Genomic DNA, 15,990 nt, shown 5'->3' on the forward strand with positions numbered 1-15,990 from the left:
TCAAATTTTTTGTTACTTTTGCGTTGGTATAGTGTTAATTACATTTTCTTAGTAATTGTTGCTTGGAGTTAGAAGTAAAATATACTGTTTTTTAATCAAAGAAATTGATAAACTCTATATTTTTTCATAATTTAACTATGAATTCCTTGGGCATTTTATATAAACAAGAACAGTATTTGCAAATATCAGTTTTACTTGCACTGGCTAGGACCATCTGCACAGTGTCTAACAGAAGCTGTGGAACAGCACGTCCTTTGTTCCTGATCATAGAGGAGGATATCAGCATTTCGGTGCTAAGGTGATTTACCCATAGACTTTTTTTCATATGACCTTTATGAGATTAAGAAAGTTTCCCTCTATTCTTAGTTTAATAGAAGGTTGATGATGATGATGATGATGATGATGATGATGATGATGATGATGATGGTGGTGGTGGTGGTGGTGGTGGTGGTGGTGGAATCAATGCTTCTTATTCATTTATGGGGATGGCCTTTTCAAATTTTATTTCTCCCTAACCTGTCACTATGCTATAAATTACATTGATTAATTTTCTAATGTTAAACCAACTTGTTTAACTCAACTGAACTGCTGGAACAAACTCAACTTGTTCATGATGAGTTATTCTTTTTAAACATTCCTAAATCTATTTCGCTAATCTTTTGTATAAACTTTTGCATTTGTGTTAATGACTAAGGGTCTACATTCCCTTACTTATTCTTATGCTTGGTTGTAGCACAAACGCTATGCTCACTCAGGATATAAATTGGGCATGTTCCCTCTTTTTCTAGTCTCTGGAAGAGTTTTGTAAAACTGAAATTATCTGCCCCTAGAACATTTGGTAGAACTTATGTATAAAATTATTTGGGCTTGGTATCCCTTTTCTGATTAAATTTTAATTGACTAAAAATAGTTGATTAAAATTATTTTTAAAAAATTTAGTCATGCTATTTCTTCTTCATTTTTGAAAATTATATTTTTCTAGGAATTTATTTCTCTAATTTATAATTAGAAAATTATTCAGAATACTTTGCTATGTGGTTAAATTCTCCAAGACCTATAGTTATATCCTTTTTCTCCAATCATAATGGACAATGGTCTTTTTTACTATGATTCGTTGGTCAAACAACAGACTTCACTTTGTTAGCCCTGTCTATTGCATGTTTTTTTCCTATTTCATTAATTTTCAGTCTTTATTTTTTTCCCTTCTTGTGTTTTCTTTAGGTTTTACTCTTTTAATTTTCTTTTAATATCTTAGGTTGAGTGACAAGCTCATTAATTTTTATCCCTTGTTTTTTAACATAAGCACTAAAGCCTTTACATTTCATCATAGATAACACTACTACTATATCCCATATATTTTAACACATTAATATTTTAATCATTCAGTTCTATACAAAATTTACCCTACATTTTTTGACCTGTGAATTGTTTAAAAGTTTGCTTTGTAATTTCTAAAAGCCTATGGTCTATATGGTTATTTTTTTGAATCTTAGAGCTAGATATGACTACGTCACTAAGTTCTGGTCCATGGATATGAACAGAAATGGTATGTGCAACTTCCAGTTTCCACTATTTTCAGTTTCCACTACAGGGGAGTTACATGCCCTCCCTTTCCTTCATTTTTCTAGTTAGTATGCAAATATAAGGGCAAGAGGTGGCATAGGCATTGGATAATGAGGACAGAGCAACAACATATTGAGGATCATGGTGCAAAAGACAGAAGGAACAAAAAGACAGAAGGAACGTAGTGTTCTAACACCATGGGGACACTATCTGCCAATGGATAGCTTATGTTTGGATTAGCACATGAGATAAATTAATTTTTAAGTTACTTAACCCACTATTATTTTGGGTGTTTCTCCGACTTTAACTAATACAAAGGTATGAGAATCAACATTATCATGGTATTAATGGAAATGAAAATAAAGACATATTTAAAGGGTGATATGAAAAACTGCATTTATATCACCAAAGTGAATTGCCTTACAATCCCTTTCACTTCCTGAAAGGACCCTTACTGTAGTATCTATATTTTCTTTTCCCCCATGACCTCCCACTTACTAAGTTTGCTAGTTCCTTTCTCTAAACAAGGGTATGCACTTTGCCTTTGCATGCACTCTGCTCTGGCACCAAACTGTCCCTACTCCTAATTTTCCAAGCACACTTCTAAGGCTGGATTCCCTTCAATGTGTACTTTCCCTCTTCCTGCTTGCAGTCTCTTCCTATTCCACACCGTCCTGCACACTGTCACTACATTTATAGACCCCATCCACCGCACCACGATCCCTCATTAAAAGCCACCAATGGCAGCCTATTGGTGTAATACCTATGCTCCCACTTTCTACCTCCCAACCTTGTAATGCAGATGGCAGAAAATGTAAGGTGATCACAGCACTCTTTCTGGAAGAGCAACCAGAAAAAAATCCTTCCCAACAGAATGTTTCAGTAACTAGTACTGACCAGTATGAACTAACATTTGGGAAGGACCTATTTAGATTCTGTTATAAAAGATCCCTGATGTAAAAGATATAAAACTCTGATATAAAAAAATCAAGTCTAAACTGCTTGGTTTGTATTTCAGAACACCAGAATGACCCCTCTTACTCTCTCAAACTGTTATCTATCTCTCTATACATTATCTCCTATGAACCTACAGGGAAAAAATGTGAAAAGGCTTTGAAATGGAACAGAAACTTACTGGGTATCTTCAGTGAAGACCTAGTTTTTGCCTAGCACACCTGTCTGGGTTTTCTGATTCTGTGGGATCTCTGTGCTCTCACCATCTTTGAGTTATTTATAACTCTATGAGTTGCAGATAACTGATAACAATACAAATAATTTTTGTTCACAGACAATAAATTTTGTCTGGTAGGGTACTATTGATTTTCCTTCCTCATTGTAGAAGAAGTCAATTTTGCCTTTATTTAAAACACATTTCAGCACTCTGTAGTGCCTATATATGTGTGGTTGTTTAAACGCTCCTTTAAGTCATTTGTAACTTCTTGTTCATTCCCTCATTAATTAATGAGTTAAATAAACACATTTGTTACAAGTTAATTTTATATGTGTATGGGAGTCATGACTTTACCTTAAAAAATCCTTTTAACAAACCCTTTTTTTTATTACTGCCTTAGACTTTGACTACATCTCCAATATGAAAGGTCTTCTCTGGCTCTTTCTACCTGACTACTGATTCTTCATATTTCAGAAATAAATTTAAGCTCCTTATCATGTCCTCAAACTGCAAAATCTATCATTTTCACAATGAACCCAGATCACAATGATGCCTCAGTTTTCTTTACAATTATCTTTTCTTCAAAAATAGCTTCTGAAAATGCATTATCTTTTTCATCATGGACTGTATTTTTTTTGTTATCTTTCATCATTAATTCATTTAAATGAATGTGTCTTCTTTACCTAATTAGAGTACAAATTCCTTGAAGGCACTGATCACAATTTACTTTCCATTTTTCTTCCTTGGCATCAACACACTGCCTCATATTGAGCCCAATACATTTCCACTGCTGAGTCCCATCCTTGGCCCATGAGCTGGGGCTCTCAATCAAGGTTTTTTTTTTTTTTTCCCATATAATCACTTAGCTTTATTTAGGGAATCAACCCATTCTATTTTGGCTGAAGGTGGTTCCATCCCAGTAAAATTTACATTAAAATTTAGTGAAGATGGTTAGAGCTTCTGTGAAACACCAAATATAATATAGCATTGACCAGGAATTCTAGGAAATAAAGAATATATTGCCATGCTTCTGGGGAATTTCTCACAACTATTGGACCAATGCTGTTTATTCCTTAGTACAGTCTTATGTGAGGTTGAGATACTTGCAGTTTGACAGTCATTCTTTCATTCTACAAATGTTTATTGATTGTCTACTATATATCAAACATTTTTGACAGACCCTGGCAATGCATTTGCAAATAAAATGCAGTTTCTAATCCAAGGAGCTTACCTGCTATTAAAGAGAGGGAAAAGTTGAGGAAGACAGGGAAAAATGGGCATGGGACTGTGACCTAAGCAGATAGATGCTTAGGTGGCAAGCTAAATCAAGTTTCTTATTATGATGAAAAGGTGATCTTCTTTGCAGGTATTGTAACTATTGGACTGCTAAAATCAATCTACTGTAAATACTCCTAATGGAATGGTGAAATTTCAAACATTTGCAGATTGATAACACCATGATACATGCCCTACATGCAACACCTTCAGTACTGTTAATAACAACTCAACCAAATAAGGACCAACAACATTTTTCTAAGTTTTAAGCCCTGACTTGGGAGAGAATAATAAATGATCTTGAGATAGCTTTCAGCATATTTGATTTTATGAACTATAAAGTATTTTATCAGTTGAATAGTCTAAACATTAAAATCTGTCCCTTAAAATGTCATATGAAATCAAAGGACTTCATAATATTTGATCATTAACATTATTACTAAGCATTTTAATTTTTATGGCTTTATTTATAATTATTTCAAATTGAAACTATCAAAAAACTACTGCTCTTTAAAACCTAGTCCATTTAATCAATTTTATTTTTCCCATGATGACTTTTTATTTTTAACTTTATTCTTATGGGAACTTTTAGGATAGGACATTTATGATTCTATTCCTATGTACTTTGTTAGTGAAGAGGTTAGATAAAAAATATTAATAAATACAAATAGTCATTGTTGCTGATATAATTTTCAGTTTTGCATGGTATATAGGTAGAATTCAAATGATGAAATAAGAAGTAACAAGCAATCACATAATGGTAACAATAACATTTGTTTGGTCCTAAATATTTTCACATGTATTGTCTCTCTTAATTCTTAAAGCAACCTGATAAAATAATTTTAATCACAACCATTTTACAGATGAAGAAAACAAGAAAGAAGTCATCTGCTAGATGTTGCATAAGCGGCATTTTGTACACCAAATCCAGGTCTTCAAACTCAACAATTATGTTTTTGTTCAGATTTTTTAAAAAAGCATTTAAATCGCAGGCCAAATTCTGTTGGCAAGTCACTTTCTAAGGGTAAGTAAAATATATGTAGAAGAACACTAAATATTTTATTCACCAAGAATGTCATCATACTGAAACTGAGAATAGTGTACTTTCTAAATGGCCCAGTTAAATCTCAGGAAGAAGTTATTTATCCATAGGGTCTGGACACCGTCAATCAAAATCACTTGCTTGCATATTACTGAAATGTGGTCCATAACCATCTTTCCTCTCTTCATACTGACAAATAAACATTTCATTTTTTATTAACCTTATTATCTAAAGAATTTTTTCCTGCTTGTTAAAAATATAAAAAGAAAAAAAATCACCACTAAGATACTTCTAATATTTTATGTATTTTCTTAGTCTTTTTAAATGTAAAATATGCACATTTAATATTTTTATCACTCTTTATATATCTTTATATATCACTTTTTCATATATTAGCATGGTAATATTTACTTTTTTGAAAACCTGACATTTTATGGCTGCATAGTATTTCATCAAATACTTGAAAAACAGAAAGGAATAAAACTACAATCTATAATTCTTGTGTAACTAATCACTGTTGTGAGTTTTGCTTACTCTCTTCCATTCTTTTTTTATATGCCTTCATGTCATCATTAAAGTATACACAATTTTATATCTTGAAATTTTTTTCATTTAATATTATGAGCCTTTGCATAACCACTGTGGCATGTTGGGTGAAAATTCCATACACTACAGAACCATAATTTTATCGACAATAAGTTGGTTTCCCTTTACTTTTTTTTTTTTTTTTTTTTTTTTTGAGACAGAGTCTTGCACTGTTGCACTGGAGTGCAGTGGTGTGATCTTGGCTCACTGCAATCTCCGCCTCCTGGGTTCAAGCAATTCTCCTGCTTCAGCCTCCCGAGTAGCTGAGATTACAGGTGCTCACCACCATGTCCAGCTAATTTTTGTACTTTTAGTAGAGACGGGGTTTCATCACGTTGGCCAGGCTGGTCTCGAACTCCTGACCTCAAGTGATCCGCCTGCCTCAGTCTCCCAAAGTGCTGGGATTATGGGCGTGAGCCACTGCTCCCGGCCAAAAATAATTTTTCAATGAATATTGTACGCATGTAGTCTTTACATCTATGAGCTTGAAAAGTTATTTCTTAATAGTACATTCCTACAAGTAAGATTATTCAGAAAAAGCTGGCATGCTTTCATTGTTCTTTTTGTGACATTGGTGGGTGAAAATAATGTTTATAAAAACCAAGAATGTTAAAATCTTAGACATGAAAGAATAAATAGCAACCTGATCTCAGTTTCTTATCAACCAATCCTTTTAGTGATTGTGAAATACAGTAAAAAATACACCAAGTATTGACTATATTTGATATATTTTTCATAAATTAGTACATCTTGACATGAAGAAGTACTGAGAGATGTGACCACTTAAGTATGCTCACATTTTTATTTAATTTTTTTCATTTTAAAGTCTATATCCACATACCTTTTAGATACAGTTTAGTTTGTTTTCCCCTTTGACATCTTAGATGTAGTTCTAGAAATGATTTCTGAAACTGCTTCCTTTGGTGTGCTCTGAAATCCACAACAGGAGACAGCAGTAATTCTGATACAAGGAGAAAGAAAATGCCCCAACTTACCGTTTCTAATGCAATTACACGGTCCTGCAAAGAAAGCATAATATATAATTATAAAACGAAGGCTGTTAAAAATTGTTTCAAGTTTACTTAATTTACAGGTATTCTATTTACCGTCTATTATTAATAATTTTTTTAAAAATGTAAAAAATGAGAACTACTCAGAATGATCTCTATAAGAGAAAAACAGTCATCAAAGAATGACTGTACCTTTTTTCATCTCATTTAGTGTTAGGACTATAGGGTTTAAGAGTAAATACTACAATTCAATGAAAGGAATAGATCTTACCACTTTTGCAATGGTAAGATTATTTACAAGGATATAAAATGTTAGATTTGATTATATGAATCACAACTAGACAAGAGTAATGATATAGACAAGGAATTAAGCACATATTTTAGCTCTTAATTAGGTATACAGTGAAAAAGGTGGTCTCCACAACAAGGTGAAATTCAGACATATCTTCATCAATTAAAATAAATGAGTAAATCATTATTGAAAACAAGGCAGGAAAATAAATCAGAAAGATATGGCATATGCAGCCAATCCTGAGCCCAGATAGGCCTTCATTGTCTACAGCATCTTAGAATGTTTATATGATTGGCTTTAAAAGGGGTCATTGATAACAGTGCATCAAAAGTTAAATGATTAAGAAAATGTTTGTATTCTCAAGTCCATAGTTGTATTCTCAAGTCTTTCCAGAGGTGACATCTATAAACAGGAAGTCTTTACCAAATAAAGACTGAATCTGAGACAAAGCAGAGTGTGAAGATTTAACAAAATGAAAAATCATCCCTTTTAAGGAGGACCGAGGCCATTTGTCTTTGTTTTCTCTCATTTTAAGAACTGGAGGAGGACGGGTGCAATGACTCACGCCTGTAATTTCAGCACTTTGGGAGGCTCAGGTGGACAGATCACAGGAGGCCAGGAGTTCAAGACCAGCCTGGAAAACCTGGTGAAACACCGTCTCTACTAAAAATTTAAAAAATAGCCAGGTGTGGTGCTGCGTGCCTGTAATCCCAGCTACTCGGGAGGCTGCAACAGGAGAATTGCCTGAACCCAGGAGTTGGAGGTTCCAGTGAACCGAGATCATGCCACTGCACTCCAGCCTGGGCAACAAAGCAAGACTACAGCTCAAAAAAATAAAAATAAAATAAAAGAACTAGAGGAAATATGTGGAATCTGGATTTTTAAAAATAATCATCTAAAGAAGCGTAATGGTTAACACTGAGTGTCAACTTGACTGGATACAAGGATGCAGGGTGTTGATCCTGGGTGTGTCTGTAGGGTGTTACCAAAGGAGATTAGCATTTGAGTCAGTGGGCTGAGGAAGGCAGACCCACCGTTAATCTGGTGGGCACAATCTAATCAGCTGCTGGTGAATATAAAGCAGGCAGAGAAATGTGAAAGGGGAGACTGGCCTAGCCTCCCAGCCTACATCTTTCTCCTGTGCTGGATGCTTCCTGCCATCGAACACTGGACTCCAAGTTCTTCAGTTATGGGGCTTGGACTGGCTCTCCTTGCTCCTCAGCTTGCAGACAGCCTATTGTGGGACCTTGTGATCGTGTAACTTAATACTTAATAACTCCCATTTATATATATATATATGTATGTGTGTATATATATGTATATACATGTGTGTGTATATATATGTATATATGTGTGTGTGTGTGTATATATATATCTCCTACTAATTCTGTCCCTCTAAGAGAACGTTGACTAATACAAGAAGTAAAGAGAGAAAAATGGTGCACAGAATGACTCAGCCCAGGTCTCTTGCTGTCCTGCAGGGACCCCCATAGACCTATGACACTTAGAAGCAGAATGAACTCGGCCCCTACTGGCATTCTCTCAGTATCACATGAAATAGAGGGCTCACTTCTAAAGAGTTCTGCGAACTAACTTCCAGCAATCAGACTGGGAAACAGTTGAACATTTCCACCCTGTAAACACTTGGCTATGTGGACATGAATTAAATGAATACATTATGCAAAATTAGCCCAAAGCAGACTGTTTCTAGCAATATAATCTGTTTAATTGCATTTTGTTGGCATACTTAAGAGGGCCTCACCGTTACCCTCATAATTTTCATAAAATAACTGCTATTTTGTTGGTGACTTGTATATTGTCACATTTGAGCACTTCATAATACATGCGTATGATGCCTCAAGGGGGTTTTGATCTATTGTTGCCAGGCATCTTATTCATTGTGCATCTGGGACAAAAACCATTCAGCAATACTTTAACATCCTTTGCAGATTGAACAGAACCTCATTAGATGCCTTATACAGAGAGAAACAGCCTTTGGGCAGTATCATATTTATATGAACCATCTTGGAAGGCTGAAAATATTTACAGCCCTATTTGGGCCTTAAGTTTTCCTTATACCATGGGTTTGTGGGTTGTTATTAGTTAAGATTAATGCATTTTAAAAGCATACCTAGAGCTGCTTTTAATATTTTAAATTTTCATATAATGTCAAAACAGAACAGAATTAAACTGTCTGTCCTAATTCATATCTTAGTGTTTAGCAAAAACAAACTGATAGCGTTGTAAGTTGTGTATGAGTCCCTTCATTTTACTTAATTTTTTATTTTAAAGGAAATATGTGCCTAGTTTTTGTGACTATGGACTCAAATGGTCAAGGCAACTCCATTTTGTTGAAATATGAAGGTCAAATATATATATCTACACATACACACACACACACACACACACACACACACACACACATATATATATATATATATATATACACACATACACTTTTTTTTCTTTGAGATGGAGTCTCACTCTGTCACCCAGCCTGGGGTGCAGTGGCGTGATCTTGGCTCACTGCAAGCTCCACCTCCCAGGTTCACTCCATTCTCCTGTCTCAGCCTCCCGAGTAGCTGGCACTATAGGTGCCTGCCACAACGCCTGGCTAATTTTTTTTTTATTTTTAGGAGAGACGGGGTTTCACCATGTTAGCCAGGATGGTCTCCATCTCCCGACTTCGTGATCCGCCCACCTTGTCCTCCCAAAGTGCAATAAATAAATTTATTTGAATCCACTTTAGTTATGTTTGTTTGCCTATAACCTACTCTATTCCAAAATGGTACTGAGATAGCTTTCAATAAAAAAATCGTGTGCCAAAAAACACGAGGAAATTAGAGAAATAGAAAATTTAGTTCATTAACCTGACTTTCAATAATTCAATATGCCAGTCAACAACAGCTAATAAGATACCAGCCATTGTAGTAAATTACTGATTTTGTCTAAATTACAGTTTTCAGTCTCAATTGTAGGCTGTAAATAAAGAGAAATTATTGCTAGTCTTTATGAACTTATTTGATTTTAAAATTTAAAAAATGCATTTTGAAAACTTAAGTGGTTATGGTTGACACTGTTTTAAATAAAAAATTATGCTACTGTGTATCATTACTCTCAACGGAAAATAAGCCTACAACAGTGTTCTTTTTTTTTTTTTTTTTTTTTTTGGAGATAGGGTCTCCCTCTGTCATTCAGGCTAGAGTGCAGTGTCACAGTCAGAGCTCACTGCAGCCTCTATCTTCCAAGTGCAAGTGATCCTCCCACCTCAGCCTACCAAGTAGCTGGGAGTATAGGTGTGCACCACCACACCCAGCTAATTTATTTTTTACTTTTTGTAGAGATGGGATCTCACTATGTTGCCCAGGGTGGTCTTGTACTCCTGGGCTCAAGCAATCCTCCTGCCTCGGCCTCCCCAAATGCTGGGATTACAGGCATGAACCACCATACCCAGGCCATTATTGTAGCTTTGATATGCTTCATGATTAAAAAAGAAAAAGCCAGTATATGTCCTAGAATGAACATATAATTACAACAAAATAAATTATATCTCCATAACCTCTCCCATTTTACCCAGAGCTGCCTTTGTAATTTTTTCCCCTTTTTCTTTAATCTACAATTTTCATTTAAACAGATTTAAGTTCAACCTGCAGGTTCATTACTCCACCCACACTTCCAAACCACCAATCCCTGAACCCCACTCTCAACATGCTCCCAAGACTTAATCCTGAAAAGAAAAGCATTGCTAGAACAATGAAAGGGCATTAGGAGGTAGGAGAAGTAGAGAGGGAAGACCACCTCCAGGAAATAATGAAGATACTTCTATGCTATTTCAGATGGTTTTAATAAATCAGTGGCTCTTATTTTTGTAGTAATAGACTTTGAGAGTCTAATAAAACTTGACATTCTCCCTAGGAAAATGTACATTATATACAACACACATATATAATTTTATATATATTTTTTGGGGTAATGCAGACTCTTTGAAGCCTACCCATAAGCCTCCAAGTCTTTTTTTTTTTTTTTTTGAGATGGAGTCTCACTCTGTCGCCCAGGCTGGAGTGCAGTGGCACAATCCCGGCTCACTGCAACCTCTGCCTCCTGGATTTAAGTGATTCTCCTGCCTCAGTTCCCAAGTAGCTGGGACTACAGGTGCGTGCCACCACATCCAGCTAATTTTTTTGTATTTTTAGTAGAGACAGGGTTTCACTGTGTTAGCTAAGATAGTCTTGATCTCCTGTCCTCATGATCCACCCGCCTCGGCCTCCCAAAGTGCTGGGATTACAGAGGTGAGTCACCGCTCCCAGCCCAAGTCTTTTTATTCCAAATAAAAACACCTAAAATAAGACATAAGAATATTATAAAAATAAATTATTATATTACACTAAATGTATTTATTTATTCTTTATGAAACATGACTAGATAAATAACCTCAGTAACAAAGAAATAAACAATTATGACTATAACTAAGGGCTCTTATAGGGCAGAAGTAAAAATGTAAAATTCTAAGTAGGAGTGAAGTGTTAAACAAAAAACAAAGGAAAAATTTTCTTCAAATACTTGGAAGAAAAGAGCTTTCTGGGAAAAAGCCTGTTTTGCTGCTACTGTTTACATGTGATTGGATAGTCCCTTTTCTATTATTCTTTAGTTCTAAGAAAGGGAAAGTTCACAAAACACCTAAATTGACACAAATATTTTTAAAAATGTTTACTCTTAATGACTGTACATGTAGTCAGGGCATAGACATTGAATGACAATGGAGGGGCGCTAATAGCTGTTCTTACCAATAAGTGAATATTACACTTTCTAAGTAAAAATAATGTGGCTACACATCATGTTTTAATTTGTTCTGGGATTGACAGATCAGGTGAGGAGAAGCCATATGATATAGGTGTCCCTCAATATACAAATTATTTTGGGGGAAGCCTATAGCATGTATACTATAAAAAGATGTATTTTAACTTTTGAGGTTAATGAGGTTTTGAAACTACCTTTGCAAAATTATAACTGAGGAAATTATGACAGTGACAGAAATTAAACCTAATTGACTCTATCTTGCTTCTTTCTAACCCTTAAGCTGTCCGTGTTCATTCCTGGGTGTTGGCTGAACTAACTTTGGGAAGGAATTCAGTTCATGGTTTGACTCTGAAACAAAATTGATAACCGCCCTTTACCGAAAAGACTTTCTTCTTGCCTGGGGTCCACTCTGCCTTTGCAGGACTAACAAATTAGCTACAAGATTAGAAATTTAGGCCAGGCACGGTGGCTCACATCTGTAATTCCAGCACTTTGGGAGGCTGAGGTAGGCGGATCACCAGAGTTCAGGAGTTTGAGACCAGCCTGGCTAACATGGCTAAACCCTGTCCCTACTAAAACTACGCAAATTAGTCAGGCATAGTGGCAAGCACCTGTAATCCCAGCTACTCAGGAGGCTGGGGCAGGAGAACTGCTTGAACCCAGGAGGTGGAGGTTGCAGTAAGCCGAGATCACACCATTGCACTCCAGCCTGGGCAACAGGAGCAGAACAGTGTCTCAAAAAAAAAAAAAAAAAAAAAGAGAAATTACAATTTAGGGGTCATGCAGCCTCTGGCTTCCAGAGTCTGAACCTCCCCAAATTGCTCCTGTGGATAACATCATTATTGCATAAACCTAAGATCAGTGCTTGAGATAGTTTACAGACCCTGCACTGGATGGATCGGCTGACACCACCCACACCAGTAATCTGGCCCAACCAGTTCTGCCCTCCCACCCAAAAACAGAAGACATTAAGATAACCAAACTTAACCCCCTATGATTCCATCACCAGTCTGACCAATCAGCACTTCCCACTTCCCAAGTTTTTAAGGGTAATTTGGTGAGCCCCTACTCGCCAAATTATCTTTAAAAACTCTGATCCCCGAATGCCTGAGGAGACTGATTTGAGTAATAAAACTCCAGTCTCTTGCACAGCCGGCTCTGCGTGAATTACTCTTTCACCATTGCAATTCCCCTGTCTTGATGAATAGGCTCTATCTAAGCACCTGGCAAGGTGAACCCATTGGGTGGATACAGTTTGTAACTAGCCTTAAGCTGTATATATTCATTTACTACCACAGTGAAGTGTACTTTAGAATTTAGGAATGGACCAAAGCAAATTCATTAGTATCACTGGAGATGAGCAAATATTTGTAGGCTGTTAGGAAATGAGCATTAAATGGATCATTTGTTATCAGAATATCTAATCATTAAAAGTTGATTTGATTCAGCTGAGCTAATCAGCCATATCGATTCATCCATCACATCTCAGAGATGAATTAGAAGCTCATAGGTCTAAATAATAAGAATTGTTCTGCTTCTGGTGAGTACAGTTGAAAGGTGTAGTGACTTTATTTTATCATAATCAGCATTTTCCAAGAATGCTTTAAATACATCATTAGCATATGAAAAAGCATAACACTGGCATAAAAACCTAACAAGAGTCTTCTACTTTTTCCAGGTCTTAGAAGTTTGAAGAGTATAGAATAATTCTGGCAACTTCTCTGGGACTTAGGGACCATGATGGACATACCCACATTGAGGACTCCCTACCATCACTATCGTAAAATACAAAGCCTGTCTTCTGGAAGAAAAAGCCACGCAGCTTCGCCCAAAGAGACCACTGCATGGCGTTCTTCCTTCCAATGTCAACTCTGTTTAATCCACACCCACACTTTACCTGCTACTTCCTAAATAAATCCTATAGAATGAAACACAAATATGTATATATTTTCTCCTCAGCATTTCCCCATGACAATCCACTACATTTAAAAAATTTGTCAGTCATTCTTAAATAATTAAAAGAGCTAGAAATCATTTTATTTGAAATTATTTGAATACATTTAAAATAGTATTCTTTGCCAAACTTTAAGATAATGAAAAGAAAAGGAAAAGGCTTTGATTAATCATCACACACAAAAGCTCAGCATTTCATATAGTGATTTAAAATTAAAACAAAACAGAGATAAAAATCACTATCTCAATGTAGCAACATCAAAAAAGCTTTAAAATATAGCATAAGTTGGCTTTGAATATACCAAATGCATCTGTGATTTATATATAAAATTGCATGCTATCCATTACAAGTCAGTGAAAGAAGTTAGTCTATACATCAAATACTTCAGGATAGGTGGCATTGGAGCAGCTTGCACTGGTTTCCCAATCATCCTGTGTTCACCGTAACCATCATTAGATACCTGTAGTCAATTTCTGTTAATTCATTTCACTGGCTGCTTATGTGCCTTTTCAAACAACCTACTCAGCGTCTAAAATAACACAACACACATACTGAAGAAAAAACAAAACAAAACAGCAAGGCTTAAAGATTTTGTCTGAAAAGTTATCAAGAAAAAAAAAAAAAAAAAACCCAACGTTTTGACTTAGGAAGAAAAGCCAATTTAAAGTGATATGTCATGTTCTAGCCTACAGGGAGGCCCAGTAATGGTTCTTGTTGCCTGATTTTCAACTTGGGTGTGGCAAATCTCTGATAGAACTAGAAGCAGAAACAATCACAGGATTTAAAAAGAGACTCAAAGTGGGTGATCCACATTTCCAATATGTTCTCTCATTTACTACCGTTGCCTTCTCAGAGTCCTGAGGGCAGCCAGTTGTTCTTCTGTAGCTTTCTTCTGCTGTGTTCTCTGGCTGGTGTTTTAGTTTGTGGTTTTATTACGAGGAGATTACTGACCATTATACTTCAGTTTTGACATTGTTCAGGAAAGGCTGCGATTGTATTTATATTGAAGTGGCGTATGTGTATGGGTTTGTGGGGTGAAGAATGCAAGTGGGGTAAAGAAAGAAGATGAAGAGAAAGATACAGAAATGGGGGTCTATTGGTTTGCTTGGACAGATTTCAGACTGGAAAATACAGCCTGAGAGGCAAGGTAGGGTTTTATTTAAAATCCCTGTAAGTACTTCTAGGTAGCTGTATGAAACTGACACCAAAAATTCTGAGACTACCCTTTAAATTTCAAATCACAAAGCAAAGCAATGAGCTTTCTTTTTCTTATTTTCCTTTAAAATAACCATTTCAAGATTCTTCCTTTAAAGCACAATGTAATGTGCTACATAGGTGTGTGCTACAGAATATCACTACAGACAAAATGAAGGACAAGGGACAGAATTATCTTTCTCCAGGGACTGTCAAATTCTCCAGTGAAACTGCTCGTAACAGGTAACAAAGGTGAGTGACATCTGGACTGGAGAACAACTAAAGATTATTTGCAGATAAAATAAAGACTATAATGGTGGCTAGGGGCAATGCAAAGGACAACCAGTGCAATTTCAGATGCTAACTGTCCCCACAAAAAGATGGAGAAAGAGGAATTGAGGAGTACCAGGAGAAGGCCAACAACTCAGAAACCGGCACACTATATTTTTCAAGGATTTACATTTAAAAAAAAAAAGTACACGATGCCAGTTGTGAGGTTAGTCATATATCAATGGAATATGCTCTGAACTACTATGCAAATCATATTGCAAGAGTGATTAGGGCCTAATTTACGAGCAGGCTTGTGTCATGCAGAACTTGTGGGAAATAAGAGGGTACGCTTCATTTTCAGGTACACAAAGCGTTCTGCATCTGACTGCCACTGAATATAGCTGGTCTAATGAGACTCCCTGAGGCTGACATCTCCTTTCTTTCCCCGAAGGGCACATATCTCCTGGGCTTCTAGGTGAAAGAGTTTACAGAGAAACCCATATAACCACAGAATCCTTCCTCCCACGCCGTGTTCTCCTGAGTCTTTGAATTACAGCACTGGGTTGCTGACTATGATGCATGTCACACAGCTGAGTCATTAAATGCTACAAGTAAATAGTCCACCTTGGGAATTAAATGACTTACCTTTGGGCAATTCCAGTAATCCACAACATAATTTACATGCAGAGTCATTTACAGGAACTAATGCACAAGGAACATTGTAATGGAGACTCTTTCTTTCCCGTCACTCCCATATTCTTTCTGTGTGCGTCTGTGTTCAGTTACCTCTCAGCATTCTACACTAGAGGGACCGCTGATGAGGATGACCAACGTCGA

General features: G+C 36.1%; 1 protein-coding gene across 9 annotated transcripts in view; it reads right to left on the minus strand.

Moving 5' to 3' along the window:
- The window catches only part of CEP128 (centrosomal protein 128), a 457,806-nt gene that overhangs the window by 71,775 nt on the left and 370,041 nt on the right, over positions 1–15,990 (minus strand). For all 9 annotated transcript variants that reach the window (XM_077938779.1, XM_015144269.3, XM_077938780.1 and 6 more), the window contains one exon: positions 6,632–6,655. In XM_077938779.1, coding sequence (XP_077794905.1) covers positions 6,632–6,655 — 24 coding nt within the window. The remainder of the gene's footprint in view (positions 1–6,631; positions 6,656–15,990) is intronic.

Source organism: Macaca mulatta, chromosome 7, assembly GCF_049350105.2.
Source record: "Macaca mulatta isolate MMU2019108-1 chromosome 7, T2T-MMU8v2.0, whole genome shotgun sequence".
NCBI lineage: Eukaryota > Metazoa > Chordata > Mammalia > Primates > Cercopithecidae > Macaca > Macaca mulatta.